Source organism: Amblyraja radiata, chromosome 2 (genome assembly GCF_010909765.2).
Source record: "Amblyraja radiata isolate CabotCenter1 chromosome 2, sAmbRad1.1.pri, whole genome shotgun sequence".
In the NCBI taxonomy this organism is placed as follows: Eukaryota; Metazoa; Chordata; class Chondrichthyes; order Rajiformes; family Rajidae; genus Amblyraja; species Amblyraja radiata.
In genome coordinates this window covers 71,557,210-71,571,793 of record NC_045957.1, presented here as the reverse complement: position 1 = coordinate 71,571,793, position 14,584 = coordinate 71,557,210, and the positions used below count along the sequence as shown (strand labels likewise).

The 14,584-nt window shown below is 43.9% G+C and overlaps 1 protein-coding gene across 1 annotated transcript in view; it reads right to left on the bottom strand.

The window, feature by feature from the left end:
* Positions 1 to 14,584, bottom strand: part of mrpl3 (mitochondrial ribosomal protein L3) — a 57,275-nt gene that overhangs the window by 8,875 nt on the left and 33,816 nt on the right. Inside the window, exons 7-9 of the mRNA XM_033048692.1 lie at positions 13,582 to 13,693; positions 12,890 to 12,967; positions 11,401 to 11,478 (exon numbers count right to left, since the gene is read on the bottom strand). Coding sequence (XP_032904583.1) covers positions 11,401 to 11,478; positions 12,890 to 12,967; positions 13,582 to 13,693 — 268 coding nt within the window. The remainder of the gene's footprint in view (positions 1 to 11,400; positions 11,479 to 12,889; positions 12,968 to 13,581; positions 13,694 to 14,584) is intronic.

Sequence of the window (14,584 nt, the reverse complement as noted above, 5' to 3'; positions counted from 1 at the left end):
GAGACATGAACAACCTGTAGCACATATCTCAAAGCACTGGAGAGGCAACATCAATGCAGCGTCTGTAAACCTCTCCAAATCTACCGCTGGATAAGCAAAGAAAAATCATTGTCCTCTCTGAAATAAAAATCTCCAATGCCGAAGCTCTAATTGCACACTGCTCCAATGGACGGGCCAGATTATTCAGATGCCCAAACATAGATTCTCAAAACAAACTGTCCACTTATAACTTTATCCTAGGTGAGTTTTTGATGAGCTGAGAAAAGCCTCCTCAAAAATGTGCAACATCCGCACCTACTTATACGAATTGCTAGCCTTTGATTGGTTAGAATGAAAAGAGGCTTTAAGAATAACGTTGAGAACCTCAAGGCTTTTTGTCAGGAGCACACAGAACCCGAGCAGAAACAATGGAAGGAGAGAACCACCACTGAGTTATTAGTTTTATAATGTTCATTATATAATGATTAAATAATCCACATTACAGGGCTTATACCTGGCAAGACATTGCGTTAAATGCAATGTAAACATTTGCAAGAAATAATTTAACATTATACACTCCCTTTGAATTTATCTTGGTTTAAAACAATAAATGTGATCTTTAGCAAAACATAATTTAGTTCCTAAAAGACCAGCTGTCAAAACCTAGCAGATTTCCCATCAATTCTTGTTTTTAATTCTTGTTTCTTGTTCTTGCTCTATCTATCTTGGGACCAGTAAGTAGAAAACAAAGACATTCACAAAGTGCTGAATAGAAGAGAGCATGCCAAGCAGTCTTCTGCTGAAACAATTAGGTACAAATCTGTCATGGAAGCTAGCTGGAGATTCCGGCAAACCAAATATCGTTCCATGATGGAAACTTCAAACAGATCACAACAGTTTTTGCTATATTTACTTTGTTGCACGAACTTCTGCGTAAATGTTTACTGGCGGAAATACATTGCAAAATAGAAGCAACTAATACAGAGCCCTCCATAATGTTTGGGACAAAGACCCATCATTTATTTGCCCCTGTACTCTACAATTCGTAATTTGTAATTAAAAAAATAATCACATGTGGTTAAAGTGCACATTGTCAGATTTTAATAAAGGCCATTTTTATACATTTTGGCTTCACCGTGTAGAAATTACAGCAGTGTTTATACATAGTCCCCCAATGTCAGGGCACCATAATGTTTGGGACACATGGCTTCACAGGTGTTTGTAATTGCTCAGGTGTGTTTAATTGCCTCCTTGGTGCAGGTATAAGAGAGCTCTCAGCACCTAGTCTTTCCTCCAGTCTTTCCATCACCTTTGGAAACTTTTATTGCTGTTTATCAACATGAGGACCAAAGTTGTGCCAATGAAAGTCAAATAAGCCATTATGAGACTGAGAAACAAGAATACAATTGTCAGAGATCAGCCAAACCTTAGGCTTACCAAATCAACTGTTTGGAACATTATTAAGAAGAATGAGAGCACTGGTGAGCTTACTAATCTCAAAGGGACTGGCAGGCCAAGGAAGACCTACACAGCTGATGACAGAAGAATTCTCTCAATAATTAAAAATATCCACAAACACCTGTCCGACAGATCAGAAACACTCTTCAGGAGTCAGGTGTGGATTTGTCAATGACGTGGACTGGCCGCAGAAGACTTCATGAACAGAAATACAGAGGCTATACTGCAAGATGCAAACCACTGGTTAGCCGCAAAAATAGGATGGCCAGGTTACAGTGTACCAAGAAGTACTTAAAAGAGCAACCACAGTTCTGAAAAAAGGTCTTGTGGACAGGCAAGACGAAGATTAACTTATATCAGAGTGATGGCAAGAGCAAAGTATGGAGAAGAAAAGGAACTGCCCAAGATCCAAGCATACCACCTCATCGATAAAAACTCGGTGGTGGGGGTGTTGTGGCCTTATCTTCACTTATCTTCATTGATGATACAACTGCTGATGATAGTAGCATAATAAATTCTGAAGTGTACATGCACATCCTGTCTGCTCAAGTTCAAACAAATGCCTCAAAACTCATTGGCCGGCAGGTCATGCTACAGCAAGACAATGATCCCAAACATAATGCTAAAGCGACAAAGCCGTTTTTCAAAGCTAAAAATTGGTCAATTCTTGAGTGGCCAAGTCAATCACCCAATCTGAACCCAATAGAGCATGCCTATTATATGCTGAAGAAAAAACTGAAGGGGACAAGCCCCCCCAAAACAAACATAAGCTAAAGATAGCTGCAATACAAAGCTGGCAAAGCATCACCAGAGAAGACACCTAGCAACTGGTGATGTCCACGAATCTCAGACTTCAAGCAGTCATTGCATGCCAAGGATATGTAACAAAATACTAAACATGACTACTTTCATTTACATGACATTGCTGTGTCCCAAACATTATGGTGCACTGAAATGGGAGGATTACAGGGCTCGAAATTAGCTGTTGCCCGGGTGCCAATGGCCACCTAAAGTCCTGCCATGCAACCTAAAAGCCTTGTCATTTTGCCCGGCTTGGCACTGCAGATACTGGTTTATACCGAAGATAGACACAAAAAACTGGAGTAACTCAGCGGGTCAGGCAGCATCTCTGGAGAAAAGGAACGTGACGTTTCATGTCGTCGGCGGCGGCGACGGCTGTAGTGCGGGGCAAAGATACTAGGTGCGAGGTGACTGAGGGTTGGAGCGGATGATGGGCCCACCGCTCGGCCCCACACCTTCCTGTTGGCTGGCGGAGGAGGGGAGGTGGTGGCGAGGATATCCCAACTGCCTCCCCCTTTGGCGGCGGCACTTGGCAGTGGACAGGGATGGTCAAGGCAGCGGGGCGATGTTGCCGATGATGTCCGAGGAGCACTGACCTGCCTTCCTCCCCCCTCTCTTTTTCTCTCTCTCTCTCTCTCTTGTACGCCACCCTCCACCCCCTTATCCTGGGACCCCCCTCCTCTCCATCCCACACTGATCCGCATTCCCGCCTCTATTCAGTCCTCATTGACATGCCCTGTGCACCCCTCCCCATCTACCGCCCCCCCCCCCCCATCTATTCATCCTGCACTGATCTCCCTATCCACCTCGCATTGATTCTCCTGCCACCCCCCATCCATCCTACACTGGTCCCCCCATTCATCCTGTACTGATCCCCCCCATTCGTCCTGCACTGATCCCCCATCCATCCTGTAGTGAGCCTCCCATTCATCCTGCACAGGCCCCCTGATCCACACTGTACTGACCCCCCTCATTCATCCTGAGCTGATCCCCCCCATCCATCCTGTACTGATCCCCCCATTCAAGAACAATGGGGGGGATCAGTCTGAAGAAGGATCTCGACCCGAAACGTTGCCTATTTCCTTCGCTCCATAGATGCTGCCTCACCCGCTGAGTTTCTCCAGCATTTTTGTCTACCCCCATTCATCCTGTACTGATCCCCCAATTTAACCCCCACTGACATCCCTCGAGCTCTCCCCTCACAATTTTACCTACTGCAACCAACATGTACTAATTCCCTTGCGTTAATCCATCCATTCCACACCGATTGCCTTCTCAACCGATTGTTTCTGTATCAATAGCAATAACTATGGCCATGTCATGATAATTTTTGGTCCTTCACAGAAAACATGCTTGCATCAATCTGTTGTGTGCATGGTTAAGCATATATGTTACCATGGTCCACGATTTATTGACACTGGTTGATCATATGCTGAGTAATCCAACCTCATTTTTGTTTGAAAGTGGAAAGAAATAATAGAATTTGCATTAATTGCAATGTGTAAAGAGTTGAGATACTGCATTATAATTTTGCTGCATGTCATTGTGGTTTATATATCATGTCTTGATTGGTGAATATGTTTAGTTTGTGACTTTATTTGAAACAGAAATAACATGTGAATGCTTCATTGAGCATAATTCCGACATAACTTCGCACTTCGTCCGAGCACATTATCGCACGCGTCAAGCAAGCCGGCTTAAATGACCACCTAAACTGTAATTTGGCAACCTAAAAAGCTGCCTAGGTTGCCCAGCTGGAAACAGAGAAAAAAAGTCAGAGCCCTGGACTATGTATAAACACTACTGTCATTTCCACAGATGCACCGTAGAAGGTATTTTATAGGGATGCATCACAGCTTAGTTTGGGAGCAGCTCCATCCAAGACCGCAAGAAATTGCAGAGAAATGTGGACGCAACCCAGACCATCACACAAAGCAACCTTCCTTCTCAAGGACGAGTCGCACCCCAGCTCTTCTCCCCTCTGGCAAAAGATATAGAAGTGTGAAAACGCACACCTCCATATTCAGGGACAGTTTCTTCACAGCTCTTATCAGGCAACAGACCATCCTACCAACAACTAGAGGGCTGTCCTGAGCTACTATCTACCTCATTGGAGACGCAGGGACTATCTTTGATTGGACTTTATCTTGCACTAAACATTATTCCCTTTATCATGTATCTATATACTGTAAATGGCTCAAATGTAATCATGTCTTGTCTATCCGCTGACTGGTTAGAATGCAACAAAAGCTTTTCACTGTACCTCGGTACATGACAATAAACTAAACTCAAACTCAGAGAAAGCATGATGAGAGTTTTCTACTTGAAGGATCCAGAAAGTAACAGAGGTATGCAAGTGGACAAAATGCTGGAGAAACTCAGAGGGTGAGGCGGCATCTATGGAGAGAAGGAATAGGCGACGTTTTGGGTCGAGACCCTTCCTTCAGACAAGTGGTATGTTAACATGCAAGTGGTATGTTAATGGTGTAAGCAACTTAACGGAATGGAATAAAGAATTGAAGACACAAGCTCAAAGCCTATTGGTTACATAAATAATTATGGAATAAAGAACTAATAAACCAATCATGATCATAATATTACTAGATTGTTATACAAACCTATCCCTATTCCTTAGGAAGAGAATATGGGGAGCGAATTCAGAAATCAGAGGTGCAAAAGGACTTGGATTCCGTTGAAAATAGCTGATTCTGAACTGCTCACGAAAGTGATCTTATCAAATCAGTACCAGGTATTATAACACTTCCGCCAAGTGGATTTCACCAGTACAAAAGCGTGCAATTTGAGATACGCATCAATTGTTGACCTTGGCTTTGCACAAAAACTACAAAATCTAATGTTGCAAAATGAGAGTATAGATTTTTTTACAAATTATAGAATTTCTAATAACTTTCACAATTTGCTTGCCTTAACATTTGAGAAAAAAAACCTAATAATTATTCTTGCGACGCAAATAGAAAGTGAATTTTAGCAAGTGGTACGTCAATGATCAAATAATTATTACATTTTGTTGATTCCAGAAAATATATTTTTGTTTCTTCCACATGGTTGGAGCTTTATACATCTCTTTTGCGAAAATGTCTAAAACAGAAGTACTTACAGATTAGTTCATAAAACATCAATTAATACACAATGAAGATCCCCATTGAAAACAATGGAAACAGGGCAAGATGTTTTTATTTCCATTGCTTCATTTCAAAAAAGGCAACTTCCACTCAGGTATCCTTTTGGCTTGCTCTGGGGACAAATATTTGATGATTCTGTGCAAAATGCTAAGGCAGCAAATTCTGAAAGTTGTCAGAAATTCTATAATTTCAAACAAATCTGTAATCACATGGCAACATTAGATTTTGAACATGCTGTGAAGATGGATTCTGAGGGAGAACAGTGTGCTGAGTTGTGAAGAATATTCAATGCTAGAGGTTCTTCATGCATAACCAAACAGGAAATACAGCAGGCAAGCAGTTTCACATGGATGTGCCTTTTTATTGGAACCAATGCAATAAAGGCACTTGAGACTTTATTAATGCTGCCAGTTTATATTTTTCCTCAAAACAATTCTGAGGCAGAAGGATGAAACAAAAACTTTCCAATTAGTGTCAAGAAAAGGTAGGGTTGAGGGATGGAATTCTAGAACTTAGCAGCTATATACAAACCACATATAACATACAGTGCCCTCCATAATGTTTGGGACAAAGACCCATCATTTATTTATTTGCCTCTGTACTCCACAATTTGAGATTTGTAATAGAAAGAAATCACATGTGATTAAAGTGCACCTTGTCAGATTTTAATCTAGGCCATTTTTATACATTTTGGATTCACCATGTAGAAATTACAGCAGTGTTTATACATAGTCCCCCCCCATTTCAATGCACCATAATGTTTGGGACACAGCAAAGTCATTTAAATGAAAGTAGACATTAGTCTACGGTTCTTCTTCCTCGACCAGAGAAGCAACATATACCCGACCACTGACATTCTCCTCCGTCTAGCGGAGCTGGTCCTTACCCTCAATAACTTCACGTTTGACTCCTCCCATTTCCTCCAAATACGAGGCGTAGCTATGGGCACACGCATGGGCCCCAGCTAAGCCTGCCTTTTTGTCGGGTACGTCGAACAATCCTTGTTCAATACGTACCAGGGCCCCATCCCTGACCTCTACCTCCGTTCCATCGACGACTGCTTTGGTGCCACCTCCTGCACCCACACACAACTGACTGACTTCATCCACTTCACCACCAACTTCCATCCAGCACTCAAATACACCTGGATTATTTCCGACACTTCCCTTACCATTCCTTGACCTCACTATCTCCATCACAGGTGAGACCGACATCCACTATAAACCTACTGACTCCCATGGCTATCTGGACTACACTTCTTCTCACCCTGCTTCCTGTAAGGACTCCATCCCCTACTCCCAATTCCTCCGTCTACGCCGCATCTGCTCCCAGGATGAGGCGTTCCACACCAGGGCATCATCCTCCACCATAGATGAGGCTCGCACCAGGGTCTCTTCCATACCCCGACAACACTGCTCTCTCGCCCCATCCCCGCACTCGCAACAAGGGCAGAGTCCCCCTAGTCCTCACCTTTCACCCCACCAGTCGTCACATACAAGTAATCCTCCGTCAGTTTCGCCACCTCCAACGTGACCCCACCACTCTCCACATCTTCCCATCTCCCCCCATGTCTGCCTTCCGCAAAGACGACTCCCTCCGTAACTCCCTTGTCAATTCTTCCCTTCTCTCCCTTTACCTCCCCCCTCGACTCCATTCAAGGACCCAAGCAGTCGTTCCAGGTGCGACAGAGGTTCACCTGTATCTCCTCCAACCTCATCTATTGCATCCGCTGCTCTAGATGTCAGCTGATCTACATCGGTGAGACTAAGCGGAGGCTGGGCGATCGTTTCGCCGAACACCTCCGCTCTGTCCGCAAGAACCTACCTGACCTCCCGATGGCTCAGTACTTCAACTCCCCCTCCCATTCCCCGTCCGACCTCTCTGTCCTGGGTCTCCTCCATGGCCAGAGTGAGCAACACCGGAATTGGAGGAACAGCACCTCATATTCCGCTTGGGGAGTCTGCATCCTGCGGGAATGAACATTGAATTCTCCCAATTTTGTTAGCCCTTGCTGTCTCCTCCCCTTCCTCAGCCCTCGGGCTGTCTCCTCTCATCCCCCAGCCCTCGGGCTCCTCCTCCTCCTTTTTCCTTTCTTCTCCCCGCCACCCCCCCATCCGTCTGAAGAAGGGTTTCGGCCCGAAACGTTGCCTATTTCCTTCACTCCATAGATGCTGCTGCACCCGCTGAGCTTCTCCAGCATTTTTGTGTACCTATGATTAGTATTTTGTTACATATCCTTTGCATGCAATGACTGCTTGAAGTCTGCGATTCATGCACATCACCAGTTGCCGGGTGTCTTCTCAGGTGATGCTCTGCCAAGTCTGTATTGCAGCCATCTTTATCTTATGCTCATTTTGGGAGGCTAGTCCCCTTCAGTTTTCTCTTCAGCATATAAAAGGCATGCTCAATTGTGTTCAGATCGACTTGGCCACTCAAGAATTGACCATTTTTTAGCTTTGAAAAACTCCTTTGTTGCTTTAGCGGTATGTTTGGGATCATTGTCTTGCTGTAGAATGAACCGCTGACCAATGAGTTTTGAGGCATTTGTTTGAACTTGAGCAGATTTGATGTATCTATACACTTCAGAATTCATTATGCTACTACCATCAGCAGTTGTATCATCAATGAACAGTGGCGAACCTACATGTTTGGGGCCCTGAAGCTTGAACTGGTATAAGGGCCCCTTCGCAACCAGCAACGAGGTCTGGGTAACCAATGTAATCTTCTTCCACGACAGATCACCACAAATTTTAATTTCTGCCATAAATGTTAATAGTGTTTTAAATTATTTATACTTATTTTATATTAAATACATTTAGAATGAAACATCCTTAATTTGAACGTTTTATTCATTTACGGCTAGCCTACATGATACTTTAATAACCTTAAAATTTTATTTTAACTATTGAACTATTGAACCTCAGCTGCTATTGTTATTTATCTGTAATTTTTGTAATTTTATTTTTTTATATGTATATATTTTAACCTTTTCTTATATATTTAAAATTGCTCTTGTGAATCGCACCGTGGGATTGACTTTTAAATTTCGTTGTACCATGTGCAATGACAATAAAGAGATTCATTCATTCATTTAACTATGTATTGAAGCTCCTGCATTTTCAATAAATTGAAAGTGATTCTCAAGCTTTACGCTGGTAGTTTACATAACAGAAGCTTAGAATTTTTCTAACACATAAGCAGTAAAATAACGCCCAAAAGATATATATTTCATGAAATAGACAATAGGTGCAGGAGTAGGCCATTTGGCCCTTCAAGCCAGCACCGCCATTCACTGTGATCATGGCTGATCATCCACAATCAGTACACCATTCCCGTCTTCTCCCCATATCCCTTGACTCTGCTATCTTTAAGAGCCCTATCTATGTCTATCTATAAGCCTCCAGATAATTGTCCTCCACTGCCTTCTGAGGCAGAAATTTCCACAGATTAACAACTCTCTGTGTGAAAAAGTATTTCCTCATCTCTGTTCTAAATGGCCTACCTTATTCTTAAACGGAGGCCCCCTGGTTCTGGACTCTCCCAGCATTGGAAACATGTTTCCTGCCTCTTGCGTGTCCAAACCCTTAATAATCTTATATGTTTCAATAAATGGCCTCATACGGCTAAAAAAATCTTTACAAAAAATGTCTCTTTGCCTAGCACTGAGATGAGAAAAAAAGTTTTCACCCAGAGTTGTGAATTTGTGGAATTCTCTGCCAGTGGTCTTGTCTCCTTCAGCAGCACCTCAGTCTCCCTTCCTGAGCTCAGAAAGCCACTTCTCCTCACCTCACTTACGCTCACTTCCCCTCACCTACACACCTACACCTCGACAAATCCCCTCGCCTCACTAAACCCCTAGCCTCGACGATACCTCACTACCAAACTGCACCTCACACCTAAACCTCGCCTCGACTAAACATTACCTCACTAAACCTCGCACCTTAGCACCAATTTAACTAAACTTCCCACCTCACAACTAATCCGCGCCTCGACTAATCGTCGCCTCCCCCCCACCCTCCGGTCGTTGGCGGCGGTGTCACGGAATGGCTCCAACCGGGGAGGGGCAGAGCGCGATAAACGAGACAGGTGCATTGCATGAGAGAGCCGGTGGGAGGGGAGGTACGCATGCGCTGGCGTTGACGTCGAGGGCGTGGGAGAGAGGCGGCAATTAGTCGAGGCGGGGATTATGTGTGAGGTGGGAGGTTTAGTCGAGGCGAGGTTTAGTGAGTTGAGGTTTAAGTGTGAGGTGAAGTTTAATCAAGGTGAGGGGTTTAGTCAAGGTGAAAAATCAGATTAATTTCTAGGAAAACAAAAAAAATCGGTATTCCTATTTAAATCGGAAGAATATCTGAACTAAAGTCGCTTCTGGGGCCACTCCAGGATTAGGGGCCCTGAAGCTTAAACTTCATTAGTTTCATTGTTAATCTGCCCGTCAATGAAGATAAGTGAGCCAGTACCTTCAGCAGCCATACATGCTTAGGCCATAACACCCTGACCTTCTTTCCTCAATACTTTGTTCTTGCGATCACTCCGATATAAGCTAATCTTCATCTCATCTGTCCAGAAGACCCTTTTCCAGAACTGTGGTTGCTCTTTTAAGAACTTCTTGGCAAACTGTAACCTGGCCATCCTATTTTTGCGGCTAACCAGTGGTTTGCATCTTGCAGTGTAGCCTCTGTTTTTCTGTTCATGAAGTCTTCTATGGACAGTGGTCATTGACAAATCCACACCTGAAGAGTGTTTCTGATCTGTCGGACAGGTGTTTGGGGATTTTTCTTTATTATAGAGAGAATTCTTCTGTCATCAGCCGTGGAGGTTTTCCTTGGCCTGCCAGTCCCTTTACAATTAGTAAGCTCTGTCAGCAGCGTGTTAGTCTTTTCAACGTTGAAAATTTTTTTGTGTGTGTTTTAATGTATGTTTTTAATGTTTCTTCGTGTGTCTTGTGTGGGGGGTGGTGTGGGGGAAACAGTTTTGGTCGCCTCCTCCACGGAGAGGCGACTTTTTCCAGGTCGCCTCCCCCGTGGCCTAACAACGAGGATAGGGCGGACTTTCCCGGAGACGCGCCCGGGGCTTCAGCGGCGGACTCTCGGCGCGGAGCGGGTGAGCCCTCGCTGGGGCTCGCCGGAGGGGAGCGCTCCGCTTCGCTGGCCGGCGTTAGCCGGCAGCCTGAACCCGCGGTCTGCAGAGCTCCAGCTTGCGCAGCGTCCGCAGCCTGGGATCCCTCGTAGGGGACCCGGGAGGAGAAGAAGCTTCCACCGCCGGCCCGCGGCCTACTTCTGCTGCGGGCCCGGCGTGGACTTACCATCAGGAGCGGGGTCCCTCGCCGGGGACCCTTGGAGGGGAGCTTCGACTGCCGGCCCTGCGGTCTGCGGTGCTTCTGGCTGCGGCGTGGCGGGGACTTTAAATCTTCGACCACCGGCCTGCGGCCCACACCAACCTGAAGCCACAGTCTCCGGTAGGGAAGAGCTGATTCTGAACTTACCTGGACTTTTACCTGTCTGTACATCTGGACGCCCGCAGCGGCGGCTGCGGAGGGTTGAGGTCCCGACAACAGGGGAAAATGGAGGAGGACTGGCCAGTTTTTGTGCCTTCCAACACAGTGATGAATGCTGTGGTGGATGTTTGTGTTAAATTTTTTTGTGTGTTCTTTATCATTGTACCGCTGCTGGCAAATTCATTTCACCTGCACTTTAGGTGCAATGTGACGAATAAAGCTGATTGTTGTTGTTGATTGTTTAACCAGATGTGAGTTTTTCTATTACAAATTTTAAATTGTGGAGTACAGAGGCAAATAAATAAATGATGGGTCTTTGTCCAAAACATTATGGAGGGCACTGTATATCCTTCTTAGCCTGAGAATGGTTGCTTAATTTGTATGACAACGATGGAAAATACTTCAAATGAGAAGTTGCTAACAAACAACACTCATAAGCTTTCCTACTCGTCCAACAAATTGCAACCATTTTCTACTTGGTACAATGAATAATTCTTTACCTAATAAATTGCAAATATGTCTTACCTTCACATAACAGTTCTTGTGCCCTGGGACAGACCCATGAATATAAAGGATGTTCTGTTTTGTATTCACTCTCCAAATCTACAAACACAAAAACATGTCAATAAACAAGTATCTACCAGAGACGCTAGATGGGCAGAAATACTGAAAAATTACACATGTGCACAAAATATTATTCCACTGAGCTTTGCAAAATCTACTTATGGGTGAAAAAAAGGGCATGAGTCAGACAGCATTTATGGAGAACATACATGGGTGATGATTCGGGTTGGGACATTTCTTCACACTCCTTGTAGTAGGGGTGAAAAAGCTGGAAGAGAGGTGGGGGGGGAGGGAAAAAGTCAGGCAAGTGATAGGTGGATACAAGCAAGGGGAGTTTTGTTAGGCAGATGGGTAAACAAGGATGGTGAGAAGACAAAAGGCTCTGAAACAAGGAGAGAAGAGGAACAAAATGTGTAGCCAGAGAAAAGGATACAGGTGGAAGGGGATGAGGAAGGGATGGTAAGGGAAATTGTGGTGCATTCAGGAGCGACACAGGAAGGAGGGTGGAAAAATTAGGAAGGGGGTTGCTGCTGGTTAGTTGCCTAAAATTGGAGAATTCCATTGTTATACCCTTGAGTTGTAAGCTACCCCAGCGAATATGAAGTGCTGTTTTTCTACTTTACGTGTAGGAATGGAGGCAGCTCAGGACAGTGAGGTCAGCATCGGATTGGGCAGAAGAGGTGAAATGGTCAGCAACCAGGAGACCCAGCAGGCCTTGGAGGACCGAGCACAAGAGTAAAAAAAACAGTTGCCTAGTCAACATTTGGTCTCACCGATGTAAAGAGGACAGAGAGGGAGCACTGAATGCAGTAGATGAGGTTAGAGGTGATGAATGTTAACCTCCTTTTCACCTGGAAGGACTGCATTGGTCACTGAATGGATGCAAGTCCAGAGATGTCACATCTCCTGCGGTTGCATGGCAAACTACTTGGGAAGGGGATAACACCTGGGATGGAGACAGGTTGGGTGGAAAGGGATCAGGAAACCGAAGAGTTGCGGAGGGAGTGGTCTCTGACGAAAGTGAAAAGGGGAGTGGATGGGAAGATGTGTCTGGTGGTGGGTTCATGTTGAAAGTGGTAGAAATGTCAGAAAATTATGAATTTGATGCATAGACTGGTGTGGTGAAAGGAAAGGACAAGGGGAACTCTATCCTTGTTCTGTATGGGGGAAGTGAGGGGGAAAACAACGCAACCATGGGACAGAGGAGAAGCGGGTATGGGATCCATCTACAACAGCGGGAGAAAACCATGTTTACTAAAGAAAGAGGACCTCATATCTTAAAGTGTAAAGCCTCATTTGAGAGGATGATCAGTATGGACTTGGTGGGGCATACTTGGTGGGGAAGGGTATGTTTCTATGCTGTACCTCCAATGTAATAGACATGTTGACTCTATACACTGCAACCAATTACTCCCCATCGCCGCTATATTGTCAGTTCAGTAAATGTCACCTTTAGTCCAAGTGCTGTTCTATAGACGTTCCCCATTCTTCCAGGCATTTTCTTCCCGGGAAAAACTCTTGCAGGGTCCTGAATTTAAGAAAATAAAAGTTTGTGAGACAAGAAGCAAGCTAGCAAATTGAACTTAAGGTTTCATAATATATGCACTGCATACAGTAGCTTGCTAGCAATTATCCAGCATGATATACTGCTCATCTAAAACGATCACATCATATTTGTACAAATACAATTTCTTCAGAATTTTAATGGCCAAGAGGCCTTTTTAGAAAAATACAAAAATTAAATATAAAAGGGCCACCCGAACTCAAACAAAGAACATAATTCATATTTAAACTACTCAATGCATAATGAAACATTTCAGATACCGGTTGCTAGAGAAGTAAACCCGTTTCATTCTGTGATGAATCACTATTTTTGAAAGTATTATATTTTCGAAATATAGTAACGGGCATCAGAAATCTTATTGCAAATGTCTCTGCAATTATTGTTGATTTGAAGTAGTGCAACTATCTGGCAAAAAAACACCCTCAAAATGAACTAAGCACAATGGCAAATCATATTAAATGGAAAAGAACTCATGCGGCATAAAAGAGTTACAAGGGTTGAACTGCTTAATCATGAAGCCTAGTGCAATGTGTGAAGAATAAAACAGCCGGAAATACTAGTGAATAAATAGCACTTACACCGCCAGGGCCCGAAGCTCCTGGCCTTCTATGGGTTTTGGTTTGTCCATGAGTTGCAGGTTGGCCTTTAAATCCCCATCTCTTCATAACTCCCTGAAAACCTTTACCAATTCTGCAAGAGAATAGGGTTAGAACAAAATATATTTAATCCGTGGGTTATCTCAAAGCTCCAAATCATAATTCAGAAGCATTTTTCCAGATTTTTACAATGCCCAAAATAAGAATAATTAAAAACTAGAACACACAGAATGGATATGCAGTGAGAAATTCATAACTCATTGGAAACAACACACTAAATTTTAGCAATCACTGTATAATCATATAAGCACCAAGCAACAGGACCCATTGAATTTTCAACAGGTTTGAAACAGCAATCAATTCTAAAGGATAAGAACTGGCCAATATAGGGGCAGCAAAGTGGCGCAGCGGTAGAGTTGCTGCCTTTCAGCGCCAGAGTCCCAGGTTCGATCCCGACTATGCGTGCTGTCTGTACCTATATTGTACGTTCCCCCTGTGACCACGTGGGTTTTGTCTGGGTGCTACGGTTTCCTCCCACACTACAACCCTAGGTTTGTAGGTTGATTGGCTTCGGTAAAAATTGTAAATTGTAGTGTAGGGGTGATTGCTGGTTGGCACGGACTCAGATGCCTAGCAACATGTCCATCTGAGCTAGTCCCATTTTCATGCGTTTGGCTCATATTCATCTAAATCTTTTCTATCCCCGTACCTGCCCAAATGTCTTTTAAACATACAATTGTATGCAGCTCTGCAGCTTTGTCTGGCAACTCCTTCCATAAACCTGTTATTCTCTCTGTGAAAACGTTTTTTCCTCAGTTCCTTTTAAAATCTTTCTCCTCTGACCTTAAACGTATGCCCTCCAAACACACTCTGCTAACCTGGGAAAAAGATCGTGACCAGTCACTGTATCAATGCCCATCATAATTGTATATACCATTCATCATTCCATATATCATTCCTCAGCCTCCTATGCTCCAGAGAAAAA